Source organism: Apium graveolens, chromosome 11 (assembly GCF_009905375.1).
Source record: "Apium graveolens cultivar Ventura chromosome 11, ASM990537v1, whole genome shotgun sequence".
In the NCBI taxonomy this organism is placed as follows: Eukaryota; Viridiplantae; Streptophyta; class Magnoliopsida; order Apiales; family Apiaceae; genus Apium; species Apium graveolens.
In genome coordinates this window covers 11,909,037-11,924,349 of record NC_133657.1, presented here as the reverse complement: position 1 = coordinate 11,924,349, position 15,313 = coordinate 11,909,037, and the positions used below count along the sequence as shown (strand labels likewise).

The following is a 15,313-nucleotide window of genomic DNA, read 5'->3' as shown; positions in this document are numbered from 1 at the left end:
ATTTATGACCAACTCCAATAATGTGATTCAAATATTTGATCCAAATTATATTTTACATATAATAATATATAAATATCAAATTAAGCAATTTTATCTTAAATTTACCATTTAATCATTATTAACAATTTATATAACATTTCATAAATTAAATAAATCAAAAAAAATTAATACACATAAAAATATTAAAATTTTGCACTTAATTCACGAAAAATACATTTTATTTTTTATTTTTAAATTTTAATGAAATTATATTTTTCAATATTTTAAGTTTTATTTTAAAAATAAATTTTGTTAACTAATAATTATATTCTATTATTAATTATATAATTAAATAATCAAATATCAATTTATAAAATTATAAACTACAAATAACAAAATCATTATTTTATATTAAACTAAGATCCAAATTTGGATCACTACTGTTCACTCCAAATTTGGATCACTGTTGAAATGGAATTTAGGATAATATCTCCAAATTTGGATTTTTGGATCATTGTTAGATTTGTCATTAATACCTTGACAATATCTACACCAAAATTAATAAAATTTTGTTTAAATGTGTTTATTTGTTCAAAAACAATATAGACACCAATACCAATAAATAACTTTAACATATTAAGATTTGTGTTTTAATAGAACATAATGTGATATTGGGTTGACAGCTACAGTCATACACACATGTGAGTTGTGACATAAAAAGCTATAGTTGGTAATAAGAGTAGGTAAATGACAAACATTCAACCGTGATTCTCTCCCTACGCCATGTGCTCCATATATCACGGTTTATTTGTACAGTTTTATGATTCGTTGTTAGTAAATATACATTACATTACAGTGTTCTATGCACGAGATTAGATTGGAAAACAAAATGATCAAACAAGTGATGGAGTAGTAGTATATTAATTTTGATGCAAATAAGCCTACAAGACCAACATACCCCAGTCCTGGGAAACTGCAATGTAATGTACCTCGAGATTAATCAAAATCTTTTGGAAGTATGTATGTAAACTGTAATATATGTATTTATACAAGAAACAGAACAGATTCGATCTTTTTATCGACTGTCCACTTACCTGTAAACTACTCCTTTAATCTTTTGCTAGTCAACAAGATCTGTTTACCTGCTGTTGTTAAACAGAATTTACTGGATTTATTTAAATTAGTTCCATTTGATTCGAAATTACTTGCGAAACTCTAACCAAATAGATTTCTTCGATCTTTTAATTATTGTACAATTCATCCTCAAATTCGATAAACTCGACTCGACCTGATCCAAAAAGTAATAAAATTAAGAAAAAACTCGTGAACAAATTTCAATGACCAAATGGGAGCTAGGAAAAATGGTTTACACCAAACAAATTGAAAAAAGAAACAAAGAAGAAGGAAGAAGAAAAGAAAGGCAGGTAAAGACTTTACTAGTACTCCATATGTAAACAAGTCTGATCAGGTAATATACAAAGAGTGAGGGGGGAAAGACAAAAATGACCCCTCTGGCTCCACAGGCAGAGTCCAGGGCTATACCCCTCTTGTCATTTAGCTTCACGTGATCCTGAACCAAAACACCAAACCCCCCGACAACACTAAAATGGCAGTTACCGAGGGGACTGCTATGTTTAAAAAGCCTGTTTCATTAACGGGCCAAAGCCGAACCTGTGATGCTAGACAAACAGATAAAATAAAATTATCAAGGGCAAAAGCGGAACCAACATTCGTAACATTATTGGAGTTTGAAACGACGTCGGAGAAGCTGAAGAAGCGTATGACTTGTCGAACTGAAGTGAGTCCACAGCTAGTGGCATGTTCTCCTGGTCAGGACTGCACTTGGACTCGTGTGGGTGCGCACTGTACATTATGGCTCGCAATACGGCCGAGACTGTTGGAATGTATGCAGTTTTGTTCCTGGCTAGTAGCCACGTCAGCCCCATGAGCTGGCAGTCTCGATTCAACATTTTTCTTGCTCTGTCACCGTTACCCTCACTGTCCTCCTCCGGGTGGTGCCGTGAAGTCCTGTTTCTACCGTCTCCCTTTAGCTGTAAACCACAAAACATATGATATATAAAATACATGCATATTTGTATTTACATTTTTTACTATAAATTAATTAATTTTTCGAAGGAGTAAAATAAAAATTAGTGCAAAAATGTGAAAGCTGACCTTTTGCAGAGCATCGAGACATTTGGTGCAACCAGAATAAGAAGAATTCCGGCAATTATGCTCCAAATTTTTAACAGCGGCGGTGGGAGTCGCATTACGACTTGCACCGGAAATATTAAAAGCAGCGGTACAGGTAAGAGAACTAATCTGATGAAGCCTAATACCACAAAAGCACAAAACAGCGTCACACGAATTATTAGGCTGCGGGATGTGAATGTTACGGTCCTCTAACGAGGATTGTAAAGTATTGACACATTTCTGTGAGTCATCAGGCATCATGGGGAGATCAGAAGACACAGGAGGCGATGCTGTTACTTGTAGAGCTGACCTGGCGTGAGCTGCAAAGAGCCATGCGGCTAGCACAGGACAGCAGCGGCTACGGTCAAGATTACGCCCACAGGCTGCGTTGACTCCGCCGAATAACTCGGCTGACAGGTCCAGACGGCATGTTTGGGCCTCCGTTTGGACCGGGAATGCAGGGACTGTGTTGGGTGATTGGTACTCTATGGGTTTCAAAGGTTGTGCTGGCTCGGCGAGCAAGCCGGCTAGAGAGTGATCCAACAAGATGGTGAAAGTGAAAATGAGAACTAATAAGTTTATATTCATGAGTGTTTGTGTATATTTAGTTACTGTTGTTTCTGGGTTATCAGGAAAAAGGTTCACGAGAAAGAGAAATGTGGAGAATTCAAGAGAAGCAAAACTGGGGGAGATCTTTTTGGAGTTTTTTCTTGAAAGTTCCTTTAATTCACTATGGAGAATGAAGAGGTTGGAGTGTGATAGCTATGGTCTATTTGTAAAAATGATCAAGTTGTTGGTGCAGAATGGAGTGAATATGACTAGTGAGTGAGAGGCGGATACTGTGTTCTGTTTCTGTAGGCTAGCTCCCAATATATGCATGATTTGAGATGCAAGGTTGGATCAACTATTATATTATTCTAGCAGGGCCCTGACTGATTATATTGAAAGATGTTTATTAATATTACAGTGCTGCACGGATTATTTTTAACATTCGATATTTTTTAATAATATATTTTATAATATAATTTTCAATAGTTGAAAAACAAATCGAAGAATATAATAAATTATTATAGTATATGTTTTATAATAATTTGAGACTTGACTGAAAATAAATAATATAATATAATATATTATTTAAATAAAGAATATAAAAGTTTAAATATAATAATCTGTTGACGGGGTTCGAACCCTGAATCCATGAGAGCAGTTTAAATATTAATATAATAATATTTTATTATTGTATCCAATGGTTCTCATTTTTCTGACTTTAGATCTGACGGTTGTTATTTGTCGTACCAAACAAGTGTACCGAGCAACTACCAAACAACTGTACCGAGCAACTACCAAATAGAGGGTGTTCTACTTATAATAGTATAGTATAGATTATCGTATAATTTTTTTGTATAGTTTTAATGATTTTTATTGTATAGTTTTAATATAGTTTTCATTAGAATTTACTGGATTTGAAGAATTAAAAATTTGATTTCAAAATCTAAAAATTGAAATTATTACACTAATAAAGTAATGTTGTTTCGAGAATCAAACAAATAAATAAAATATATAAGCTAATTTATTATTATGCTCAGATATTGATTATGTGATTGCTGCAACATTACCTCAACCTTTATTATAACCTCAACTTTTATTATAATTTTAAAATAATTCTAATGAGCTAATTATTCGAAAAGGTATGTTACAGTAAATTCTGATTAGTACTAAAATTCTATATAATTAGGACTCTTCATTTTATCTCGGAGTACATGAACAGTGGATACTTGAACATATACATTAGGACTTGAACGCTTATAATTCTAACTTGAACACTTATAATTCTAAAATATTGAATAACTGACACGTATACACGTGGGAGACTTTCAAATCCGAGTAAAGTAACTTTCAAGTCCGAGTAATATAGTTAAAATATACTCCCTCCCTCCCTCTCTTTCAATTGTTTACATTTTTTAGAGAGTGTCCAACACGTATTTTAAATTGCATATAAAGTATAGTTTTGCAATTTTTTTTTATAATTTTGTTTTTCTGAATAAAAATTTAATCATTCAAATTTTATTCAGAAACAGAAAATTGTAAAAATAAGTTACATATCTATATTTTTTATGCACCTTAAAATACATGTCAGACACTTTTTAAAAAATTTAAATAATTGAAAGGGACGGAGATAGTAATATATATTGGTTAGATTAATTTATAGATTGCCCAGACGGACCAGACCGTCTGGTTGTGAATCCCTTATTTTACTTTAAAAAGCTTTCTATTATTTTGTTTAAAAAATAGTTTGTGATTGAGTGTAAGAAAAAATCAGAGGCTGAAGCAAAAGATTCGTGAAGAAAGAGAGAGAAGGGAAATGATAAAAATAAAGAAAGGTTGATGTCTCCCAGTCTGGAGGATTTGGCAGCTTATGATGTCCCTTTCTTTTTCCATCACATTCTCTCTCACACTCACCCACATACACACATCTATACATATTTTCTGTGTGTGTACATTTGGTAATGCTGGGTACAAAGTACTCGAGTAGTCATCCCAATTTCCCATGGTTGAGACCTTTCTGGTTTCTGCTCATGTACTCGTCTGCATCCTCAGATTTTTCAAGATTTTCATGTTCACCGTGTTTTCACTAATGGTGCAGAAACACCACATGCACCGCCATAAGATGTGTTTACTTTGTTCGTATCCTTTAAATAACATTTTTGTTCTTGGCTCAGTTTTTATGTTATACTTTAATATTCGGTTAGGTAAGATCGTCCAAAAATATGATTTTAGCAAGTTTATAATTTTTTAGTATTTATTATATTAACAACGGAGAAAAATATAACTTCAATAAATTTATTACTATAGTGATCATTACTTTATCTGTATGGAAGTTCAACTATAGTTTATAATGTTGCTTATTACCGGTAATAGTTGGTACCGTGCCAAAATAGTCCAAAATTTAAAATAATATCAAGTTATTATTTGCATAAAATTAAATTTCATAATTCGTTGAAAATACAGATCAATTAGTTCACAGTTTTGTGACGCTTTGATGCATACTAACAAATAAAAATTAAAATAAGAATGAAGTTTAGAGTAGTTAATTTGTATTAGTTGAGATTTAATTACATAAAATTTCAAATATATTTAATATAATTTTCTAGTGAGTATCAAGATTTGGTATTTCTGTGTTTGAAAAAATATGGTTTCGCTTATTAGTATAGGTAGCTGATAAACGAGCCCCGGATTAAAAAGTATCGAATTAGTATTTTTTGAGAATTGAATTCATAATTCGTGCAAAATACAGATTCAAATTTATATATTAATATCAAATATTAAATTGATACTTGTAAAAAATAATTACATGGTTAAAATGAATCAAATCACCTATGAAATTTCCTAGTATAATTCTAGTTTTGCGTTGTTTTACGTGATATAAAAATCTAACATATTAGTTTTGTTTTTAGGATTTATCTTATAAATCAAATATTTGTTATTTTATATTATTTAATATTAATTTATTTGATAATTACCTTATAATTAACCTTTTCAATATAATTTATTTAATATAAATTAACTATTAATAAAATTTATTTTCCAAATTAAAAGTAAATAGTTGTTATTATACTTAATTTAATATTATTTAATATAATCTAACTACAACCCATAAATTTGTTACTGTTAAAAAATGTTTTCCAACTTAAATAATGGACAGTAACAAATACAATCGTTAGATCAATAATTTTCAGTTTAAAAATTAATAAATGTCACCAAAGTCATTTATTATTACTTAATTATTTTTAAAATATTATTATCTAATTTAAAAAGAACTAATAGAAAATAAAGTTTATAGATATGTAAATTCGTATTAGTGATTTAATTAGTAGTTCGTAGGTTTTTAAATTAAAAGAAAATGTATATTGTTTTATTTAATATAACGTAACTTAATAAATTTTAATGAAATTTATAAATCCGCTTAAAAAGATTTTTTATTTTATAAAAATAAATTGACGATTGGATGAACACTGACCAATGAAAAATAAAATTTACCGAAAATAGAAGTCTATTTATGTTCGAACAAAGTTTATAGAGAAAAAAATAACTTATAATAGGTGAGTATCAATATTTGCTATAATATCAAATTATACGTGATTTCGATAATTAAAAAATAGTATAAATTATAATCTCGAAGTGGTCAAACACGTAACGTTTATTATACTTAAATTATATTTCAAATGTACACGGTATTTAAGGAGCTTGAATGTCTTGGATTAACCTGTTTGAGGCAAATGTTTGCGTCTTAACCATGTTCATTTGGCTAGACGCTATGAATTATTATGCGTTTCGTCTGTAGTGAACATGACAACTCATGTTCTTGATTTCGGGTCGATTACTAATATAGTGAACATGACAACTCATGTTCTTGATTTCGGGTCGATTACTAATATTTTTCGTGAAAATAAAATTGGAATAAGTATTATTCTTCACAAGAGGACATAAATATTAGTCTCTAACAATACAACAAAAATTATAAAATGGGGGTTGAATATAATCTTAGTAAACTTTTTCTTCAACTAAAAATGTTCTAACTCTAACTATATATATAAATGTTTTGATTTGCAAGGTGCAGAATCACAAGTTAAATAAATCAAAAACACAAAGTAATAAAAATACTAGTCTTTAAAACTTTCTGGTGGATTTGAAAGTATCCAATATATATATATATATATATATATATATATATATATATTGTGGCGCCCTCCAAACCCGGGTCAGAAGTTTGGGGTCCACACACACATACACACACCTTATTTATAACCTGCTTATAACAATAATAAAGATAACAATAATATGCAGTGACCCTATTTACCAACTACCACGGATCGCAACAGGTTAAAGTATGCATACAAGCCACACATCTACTTATATTACATACCGTTCAAATCTCAATCATTCAAACTCAAACTGAGTATTAAACTTTATTACAAACTTTTACAGACTTAAATTATTTCAAAAGAAGCCTACTAGCTCAGCTTTCTCAACCTGAACCCCTAACTCTCGCGCTAGACTGGGGATCCTCGTTACCAACTGGTTCATTTTTAACTGGAAAGAGTATAAACAACATCGCACAAATGAGCTAACTAGCTCAGCAAGTCACAATGACAAAACTGAGAATAATGATCATCAAGAGAACATGATTATGATATCAAGTGAACAATGGATTATGATTTAGAATTGGATATTATACTTTTAATTTAAAAACCAAGGTTAGGCTGCTGATCAGTCACGCACTAATCCCGAGCAAGGCACACAGCATTGCTCTAACTAATGGATCCAAAGCACACATTGGCCTAACTTGACCATTATATGGTCTGACCACGAATCCGGTCCACAATTTTATAAAAACAATCCAATTCTAACATAATAACAGAATAAGCAATAATAAACAATAACCAGAATCATTAACAACAATGAGTGTTTAACAATGAAAGGGTTTCAATCCTTGTAAGGATCAATAAGGTAATTTCAAAGTTTGGATGCTGGGTAATGAAAGAATTGGATAACAAAGGAATCAATGTTTCAGGGTTTCAAGGATTTGGTCTTTCAAAGCATAAGATATCATGGATTGAGTATATAAGTAATTCAGTTCAGCGTTTGGTATTTAGTTTGTATGTATTTGTGGAGTAGTATCGTAGATTCGTGGTTCGTGTTTGGGTATACAACAATCAATGGTCTAGAAAGAATCAGGTTACGGCTCAAGATCAATAACTGGAATCAGGGTTTAGGTTTCTGTGCTTCAAAGCACTTGCAATATCACAGGATTATCAAGTACTACAATATCTCGAGAAAGTTCAGAACACTTGCCTGGTACTAGCTTACTATTCTGCACTCGCTTCCAATCACAATCGTCTTACTCCTCAACTATCTGTTTCCCTTTCCTACGTCTTGCCTCTTCTACTCACATATCATAAACATATATCAATAATCGACTCATAGAGTTCTATTCAACACATCAAGCCTGACTATTCAAGATGAAATGAACTTAGTGAGACAATTGAGGAGCTCAATGATATCTATTATCGACCGACTTTAGGAGGAGGTAACACACGAGACGCGCTGCGCTCTACATTTGCTTCTCTTCCTTAGAGATTTCATTTCAGCCGCCGATAATAGTACCTATGAATTCTAGAAAACATTAATGAAGATCCCGCTCAGACTTCTCCTATCGGGAAGTCCTTCGCTCAATACGGCGTATCATGTCGCGCATACAATACTTTTTCTTCTAGAATCTTCTTCCTAAGAGCTAAGAGTCCGGAGAAGAGGAGAGATTCAGAAAAGGGAGAGTATCTACCCTTCGTTTTACCCAAATCCGATTAACGGATTGAAAGTTATGCAATAATCAAGTAAACACCGAATATATAGACTGATAGTCAATCAACAAGTCACATATAACACATAATACATCACGTAATCAATGATATATTATTTATAAAGAAGTCTCGGGTCATACATAGGCTTTCGGGTATTTAAAATGATTTTTTTAAAACATTTTTCGAAATTAAAACGGGTCGTTAGATCAATTTCGGGTTAATAAACAGGGTTCGGTTGGCCAATTCTGGCTTCGAAACAATTTTATACTAATTATCGAGCCTTGGAAATAATTTAGAATAATATTTTAAAGCTCGAAACTATTTTTCGGAATTTTTAAATCATTTTTAAGTAATTATATCTAATTAAATAAATAATTAAAATCAATTAATAATTAATTAAATCAATTAATCAATTAATTTCCAAATTAATTGACCAATTAATCGATTAAAAATTAACTAAAATTAATTAACTAATTAATTCAGATTTATTTCTGAATTAAAAATAATTTTCGGAATTAAAATACTAATTTTTAGAATTTTCAGAAATTAAAAATGATTTTTTATAATAAAAATAAATAGGAAATATGATTTTTAAACATTTTTAAAACAGGAATCCAATTTTTGCAAAGTCTGGAAACCTGGGGGACCAAACTTCATCGTTTTCAAAAGTACAGGGACCAAACTGCAATTTTGCAGTTCCAGTCGCCGGAAAAGTCGGGGGTGGCCGGAGAACTCACCTCTGGCATCCTCCCACCACCATCACCTCCAGAATTAAACTACACAACACCTGGAACCTATATCTGCAATCAAAATTCATCAATAACCCCGGACTTGGCCGGAATTTGATCAAGAAACTCGCCGGTTTCCGGCGGGTTCGACGTAAACTTCAAAACACAACTCCCTTCTCTACAGACCTCGTTGATTCATGAAACTTGTACGACTAGATTGCAAATTTCATAGAGAATACAATACACTATACCACAACATCAATTTATTTCAGAATAAGAAACCTCCAAATTTCAATTAAGAACATTCATACGGGTTATAAACCCTAATTTTAAAATTCGAAAATCAAACTCAAATTTGAACATGTTATTGAACTCCAAATCAGACGTATAATATATCAAAATCATCAGGAAAACAAGCTCTATAACATGCCATCATCAAATCATGCAAACAATCATCCGAACAAAAATTCATATTTTTAATAAATTTAATTCGAAAATAATAAATTTCCAGAAAATAAACCTTTGATTCTGCAGTGAAACAAAGCTCAGAATCTGATAGAACACTTCAAATCCTTCGTTTTGGTTACTCAAGCTTTGAAAACAGAGATCGGTAACGCCTTCCTTTTGCTGTTTGATTCTTAGAACAGTTAATGTAATTAGGGTTTTTCTCTGAAAATTATAGAATTAACTATCTGCAAATGATTTTGATACGAAATAAAATACGGAAAAAGGCTATTTATAATTACGGAAAATTAGTATCCCGTTGGATCATTCCGGATATAAAACGGTACGTTTATTTATAAAAACTGATCCAAACGGTATCAGTTTTCGGGATAATTATCCAAATTAGTACAATTTGTAATGCGGTCTTGGTCTCAGCGCCTGGTTACACGTACTACGAAGTGATAATTGGGATAGTTTAATAAAAAGCTCCCGTTTATCGAAAATACGGGTTTTATTGATTTACCGAAACGAATATTGTATCGAAAATGTTGCGCCGGGACCCGCGCAGAACAAACCGTACGCCGGATCGAAAAAGTCGAAACATGGAATATGCTCGGAATATTACAATTAGGTTAGGAAGGAGTTCTCGGAAGAGTTTTGGGTTCCAAAAATGTAACAACGGATGACGTCGATTGGTTCCCGTTTTTATAAAATTGATTTTAAATACTCGAAAAAAGATTTTATAAATTTCATATGATCCTTATAAATCCATAAATCAACATAAAAATAATTAGGAAGATATGACAATTATCTATGTTTTATTTTGGACATATAAAAATTAAGATACTCAATTAATATTATTTTTGGATATCCAAGTACAGATAACATTTAACAATTAACTCACAGAATAGATACTGAACACACATAATAATTATTTAATAGCAAAATAATTACACGATATATCCCGGATATTACATATATATATATATATATCGAATTAAGAACTCTGTGAAGAATAAATTGTCTTACAACTGCTTTACAAGTGAACAAACAAACTACAGGGAAATTCTTAACAGTTACAGCTTTTTCTATTTCTCTTCTAAAAGTGTTTGCTTAGTTGTTTGTTCTACTAGTTACACTTGATTTATATACCACCAAGTTTACATGGTAATAAGACAGGATAATAAAACAAAACTATCAAGTCAAACTTCATGCTGCATCACTACTCTATTCCAGCATTTTTGAAAATCTTCTTAACTTGCATGGAAATGATAATGCTTCTTTGTTCTTCATTTCCTGTTAAACAGTCTGCTACATTCCTTTTGCAAACACCCAACGCATGTGACTGTGTTGTCATTGTCAACAGATGTTTGAATTGATCATCCGTCGGGTACATGCTTGTCATCTATCGGGTTGCCTTGTTGATCATCCGTCGGGTAGCTTTGTTAATCATCCGTCGGGTAGCCATTTATCACTTGACTCCATTTCATTTGTGCAGAATTACAAGACATCTTATATTTATATTTAATCAACCTATTCTGCACATCTACTAGCAGACTACATGACTCATAAGCTACTACAGAATATATACAAAGATTTTTTCAAAAATGTGCTACATGACTTATTGTTACATAAGCTACTCACCCGATAGATATCAATTAGTCATCCGTCGGGACTATATTGAATCATCCGTCGGGACTATAATTGATCATCCGTCGGGTGCTACATTTTTCACTAAGTTAAATTTACTAATACTAAGGTGTTTTGTTAATGAAATCATCAAGTTCACAACATATTCCCAACAATCTCCCCCAATTTATGTTTACTAGAATTGTAGCCATAAATTAAGAGAAACTTGATGATAACAAAACACCCTAAAAATATAAATTTAAAAGATAGTAAATAAAACTAAAAAGTGCTGCAAAATTTACTGAAGAATTTACAAGACAAAGTGTAAAAAGATTTGCTCACAGTCTTTTTCAAGGTGCTCCTTTAGTCTGAGCAGATTGATCTATTTCCTTGATGGTCTGGATTTCTTTCCAAGCTTTCTGTTGTTTTCTTCTATCTGATTTTGGAGCTGTCTGTGGAATTCAAGAATTAGGTTCTGACAGATCCAGCATTTCTTGCATTTCCAGTAGAGTCTCATTGCTAGAGATGCTCAACTGGTCCTCTAGTCTGAAGAATCTTCTAACTCCCTTATTATCAAATAATTCCATCAACCAATAGGGCCTTAGATGCACTCTACTTCCTGTGTAAGGAATAATTAAATTCTTTGGGAGTGCATTTTTGGCTCTAATACTCCTCAGTTCTTCAATCTTCTTTAGAACTAGTCTTCTAGCTGTCACATTGAATCCAAAGTTCTTCTTAAAAGATGAATAGACTTTTATCAGTATAGATTGGCTCTCTTGAAGAATCTTGTGAAGTGGCCATGTCATCTCTTTTCATGCCTTATACTTGAATACTAGCCTTTCAGGTAGATTCCTGTAAGCATCAATCCCTCTAACTTCTTCCAGTTCATCTAGATAGAGGTTTAGATCAGAGAATTCCTTGATTTCACAGATGTACATGATATCTCCCTTGTTGACTTTGGTTTGAGCTTTGATTAGGGACTTGGATCTGAGAGTTGAGGGCTTCACTTTCTTGACTGCTCTGGTCTTTGTTTTCTTTGGCTTCATGAAATGAGGTAGATTGAGTTCAGGAATTGGTAGACTATCCCAGTCTATTGGCTCATCCTTTGGAATGATAGGTTCACCATGGAAATTATTGAATGGATCTATCTTGAATTCTTCATGTGCCACATAGGGCGTGGATGTTTGAGTTGTTGTAGAAGTAGACTCTTTGGGAAAGTAGTCTTTCATTTCCTCATCACTGAAATCCAATTTTCTCTTAGAAGGAAGCTTGTATCTGAATTTTCTTTTCTTTTGAGGTGCTTCTTGCATTTTCTGATCTTTAGATTCAGTGGTTTCAGATGGTTGTTCAGGAATTTGTTGGGTGGCTTTCACAGCTTGCAACTTGACCAAGATAGCAACTTGCTTCTTCTTTTGTTTGAGCTTTTTAACATCTAGAGCAGCTTACTTCTTTTCTTGCTTCAATTTTGCATTTTCTTCTCTTTTTGCTTCAACAAATTGAGGGTGTCCAGCCACCACACAAATTTCCTTACCATTTCTGAAAACCTTGGCAATTCTCCTTTTTAGAGCTGAATCTGCAGGATCTTTGTAGAATGTTATAGACCTGGCCAACAGCTTCTTCTCATCAGGCTTTGGTGTCTCATACACCGTGTCCAAAGGGTTTTTGAGTGAAGACTTTGGATAGTTCACCTTTGGCTTCATGACTAGATCTGCCTTTGGGGATTTGATGCAGGATGTCTGACCTCTCTCCAGATAGTTCATACTCATATCATTCACAGAAATTTGCCTGACTTGAGAGTGATGTATGACTGATTTTTCTAGCTTCTTTGCTAGACCAAATTTCTTTTGAATATCCTCATCAATTTTCTCCCAGTTGATTGGACTTAATTGCTTCTTCTCATCTGCTCTCAAAGTAGCTGTTGCTTCATTTATCAGATCAATGCTATCTTTAGCTTGTGGCTTTGTGAAAGCAATTGTTATTCACTTGAATGTTAAGCACTTTTTACTCCCCCTCACTCCTAGAACTCTCTTCCTCCCCCTTTTTGTTATCAGCAAGTTCAGTAGAGGAGGAGGTCTGTGCAGCCACCAGTTTTTGAAGCAAGTTTGTTTATTGAGCTTGGTGTAGATGGATTGTTGTAAGAGAAGCTTCCATATCAACCATTCTTTTGTCCAAGGAATCCACCTTGTTTGCAAGATCAGAGTTTTTCCTGAGCTGTCTTTTGATGTATGTCATTTTTATCTCTAAAAGTTTAGAATCCAACCTTTCAGAAATGTCCCTTTTCATTTGATCAATTTCACCTTTGATAGTAGTGACATCCTGAGTATGTTGAAGACCTTGGATTTGTTGTAATTGCAGAGAAGCAAGATGTGCTTGCAGAAGCTTCTTGGTACTAGCATTGGTGGTTGATTGAAGTGCAGACTGTGTTTGGCTGATAAGTTGGATGAGTGTGGTCTTGAAATGGCGATCATCATATTTCTTGGAGAAGGCCCATGATGGTATGCTTGATCTGGAACTAGGGCCTACTTCTCCCCCTATGTCCAATGGCTCTTTTTGACTATCTCCACCCTCTCCTCTAAAGAATTCTTCTGAACCACCAGTCTCATAATCAACATCACCAGTTGTTGAGGGCAAAACTGTGATGGCATCCTTAGCTCTTTGCATGAACTGTGTGGTGTGCACCAAATTGAGCATTCTTTCTGCATTATCATTGCCCTGTCCAGCAAGAAGTTGATATGCTGGAACAGGGTGAGTAAATGTCTCAGCATCCAAGGAGGTAGAATCTATAACAACTTGAGTTTGCTGAAATAATCCCTCCCTGTCTGCATCCTGGACATTCATTAACTCACTTACAATGACATCCACCCTTATATCTCCAGTACCTGCATTTCTCTCATTTTCTCCTTTTTTTTGCATCAAGGTCTCACCTTGGCTCTCCACCCTCACACCCTCACCTTCACCATCTAAGGTGGGACTCCTCACACTCACTTTTTCCATTCCTGAAGAAATGGACTGTATTGGATCACTCTTTTCCTCTCTTTTTCCTGGGAGCAACCCAGACTCTCACTCAAGTCACTACCTTCCCTTAATCCTAATAGTGATTGTACAATTACTAAGTCATCTGCACTTGTAACTATAGTTGAATTTTGGAGTTGTACAGAGACACACAACGGATGAGAAATATCCATCGGGTTAGTAATTTGACTATCCGACGGATGACTGCTGTTAGGCACATCCGTCGGGATACAATCACTCCTCAACGTATGAACAATATCCATCGAGTGAGTAGAAATGAATGAGTGTGGAGTGGAGACTATTGTAGACTCTGTACAGATTGATGAAAATTTTGGCACAGATGTCTCAACATTCACAGAAAGAAATGGCAAGTGAGCCAACAAATCATCTAGAATATGATGCTCACTTGCATATATTTTTGGATTCTCCAACAGAGTTAAAGATGGAGAATATGGTCGTGATGTTTGAATCATGTCAACATCCAAAGAGTGTGTGGGAGAATTTGGTGTTTGAGGTGGTTCAATTTGTACAGATTTTGGCTGTGACTCCATGTAATAACCCCAAATTTTGGAATTTATGAGACACTGATGAATAGTAACTTTTGCTGATTATGCTGATTAAGGAAAATTATCAGGCCACGCTATATAGGAGTACTGTTATGGAAATTTTAAGATCGTATTAGTATTCCATAAAGTAAATGAGTGTATGTAAAGGTCGTTAGAATTCGGATCCGGACACTTTGATTTTTCCCGAAAATCCACCAGATACCGAAAGAATTGAGTATAAGTTAACATGATTAAAATGATTTAAATTCAAGGATTATAAGAGAGGATAAAAAAAGAAATTTAAGATATTGAGAAAGGTTTAGGGGAACCCAAGTAATAAGATCTCGAATATGATCCCTCAAACGACGAACGGAAATGAAAGTTAAGCGAAGCGTAAAATAAATGAACGATCAATATACAATCT

General features: G+C 33.1%; 1 protein-coding gene across 1 annotated transcript; it reads right to left on the bottom strand.

The window, feature by feature from the left end:
• Positions 1–1,398: 1,398 nt before the first annotated feature.
• On the bottom strand, positions 1,399–3,047 carry LOC141698387 (putative GPI-anchored protein At4g28100). Its single transcript, XM_074503072.1, has 2 exons — positions 2,155–3,047; positions 1,399–2,030 (listed from the first exon to the last, which is right to left on the bottom strand). Exons 1-2 carry the CDS (start codon positions 2,758–2,760, stop codon positions 1,659–1,661), a joined length of 978 nt encoding a protein of 325 aa, XP_074359173.1. The 5' UTR covers positions 2,761–3,047; the 3' UTR covers positions 1,399–1,658.
• Between the last annotated feature and the right edge of the window lie 12,266 nt (positions 3,048–15,313).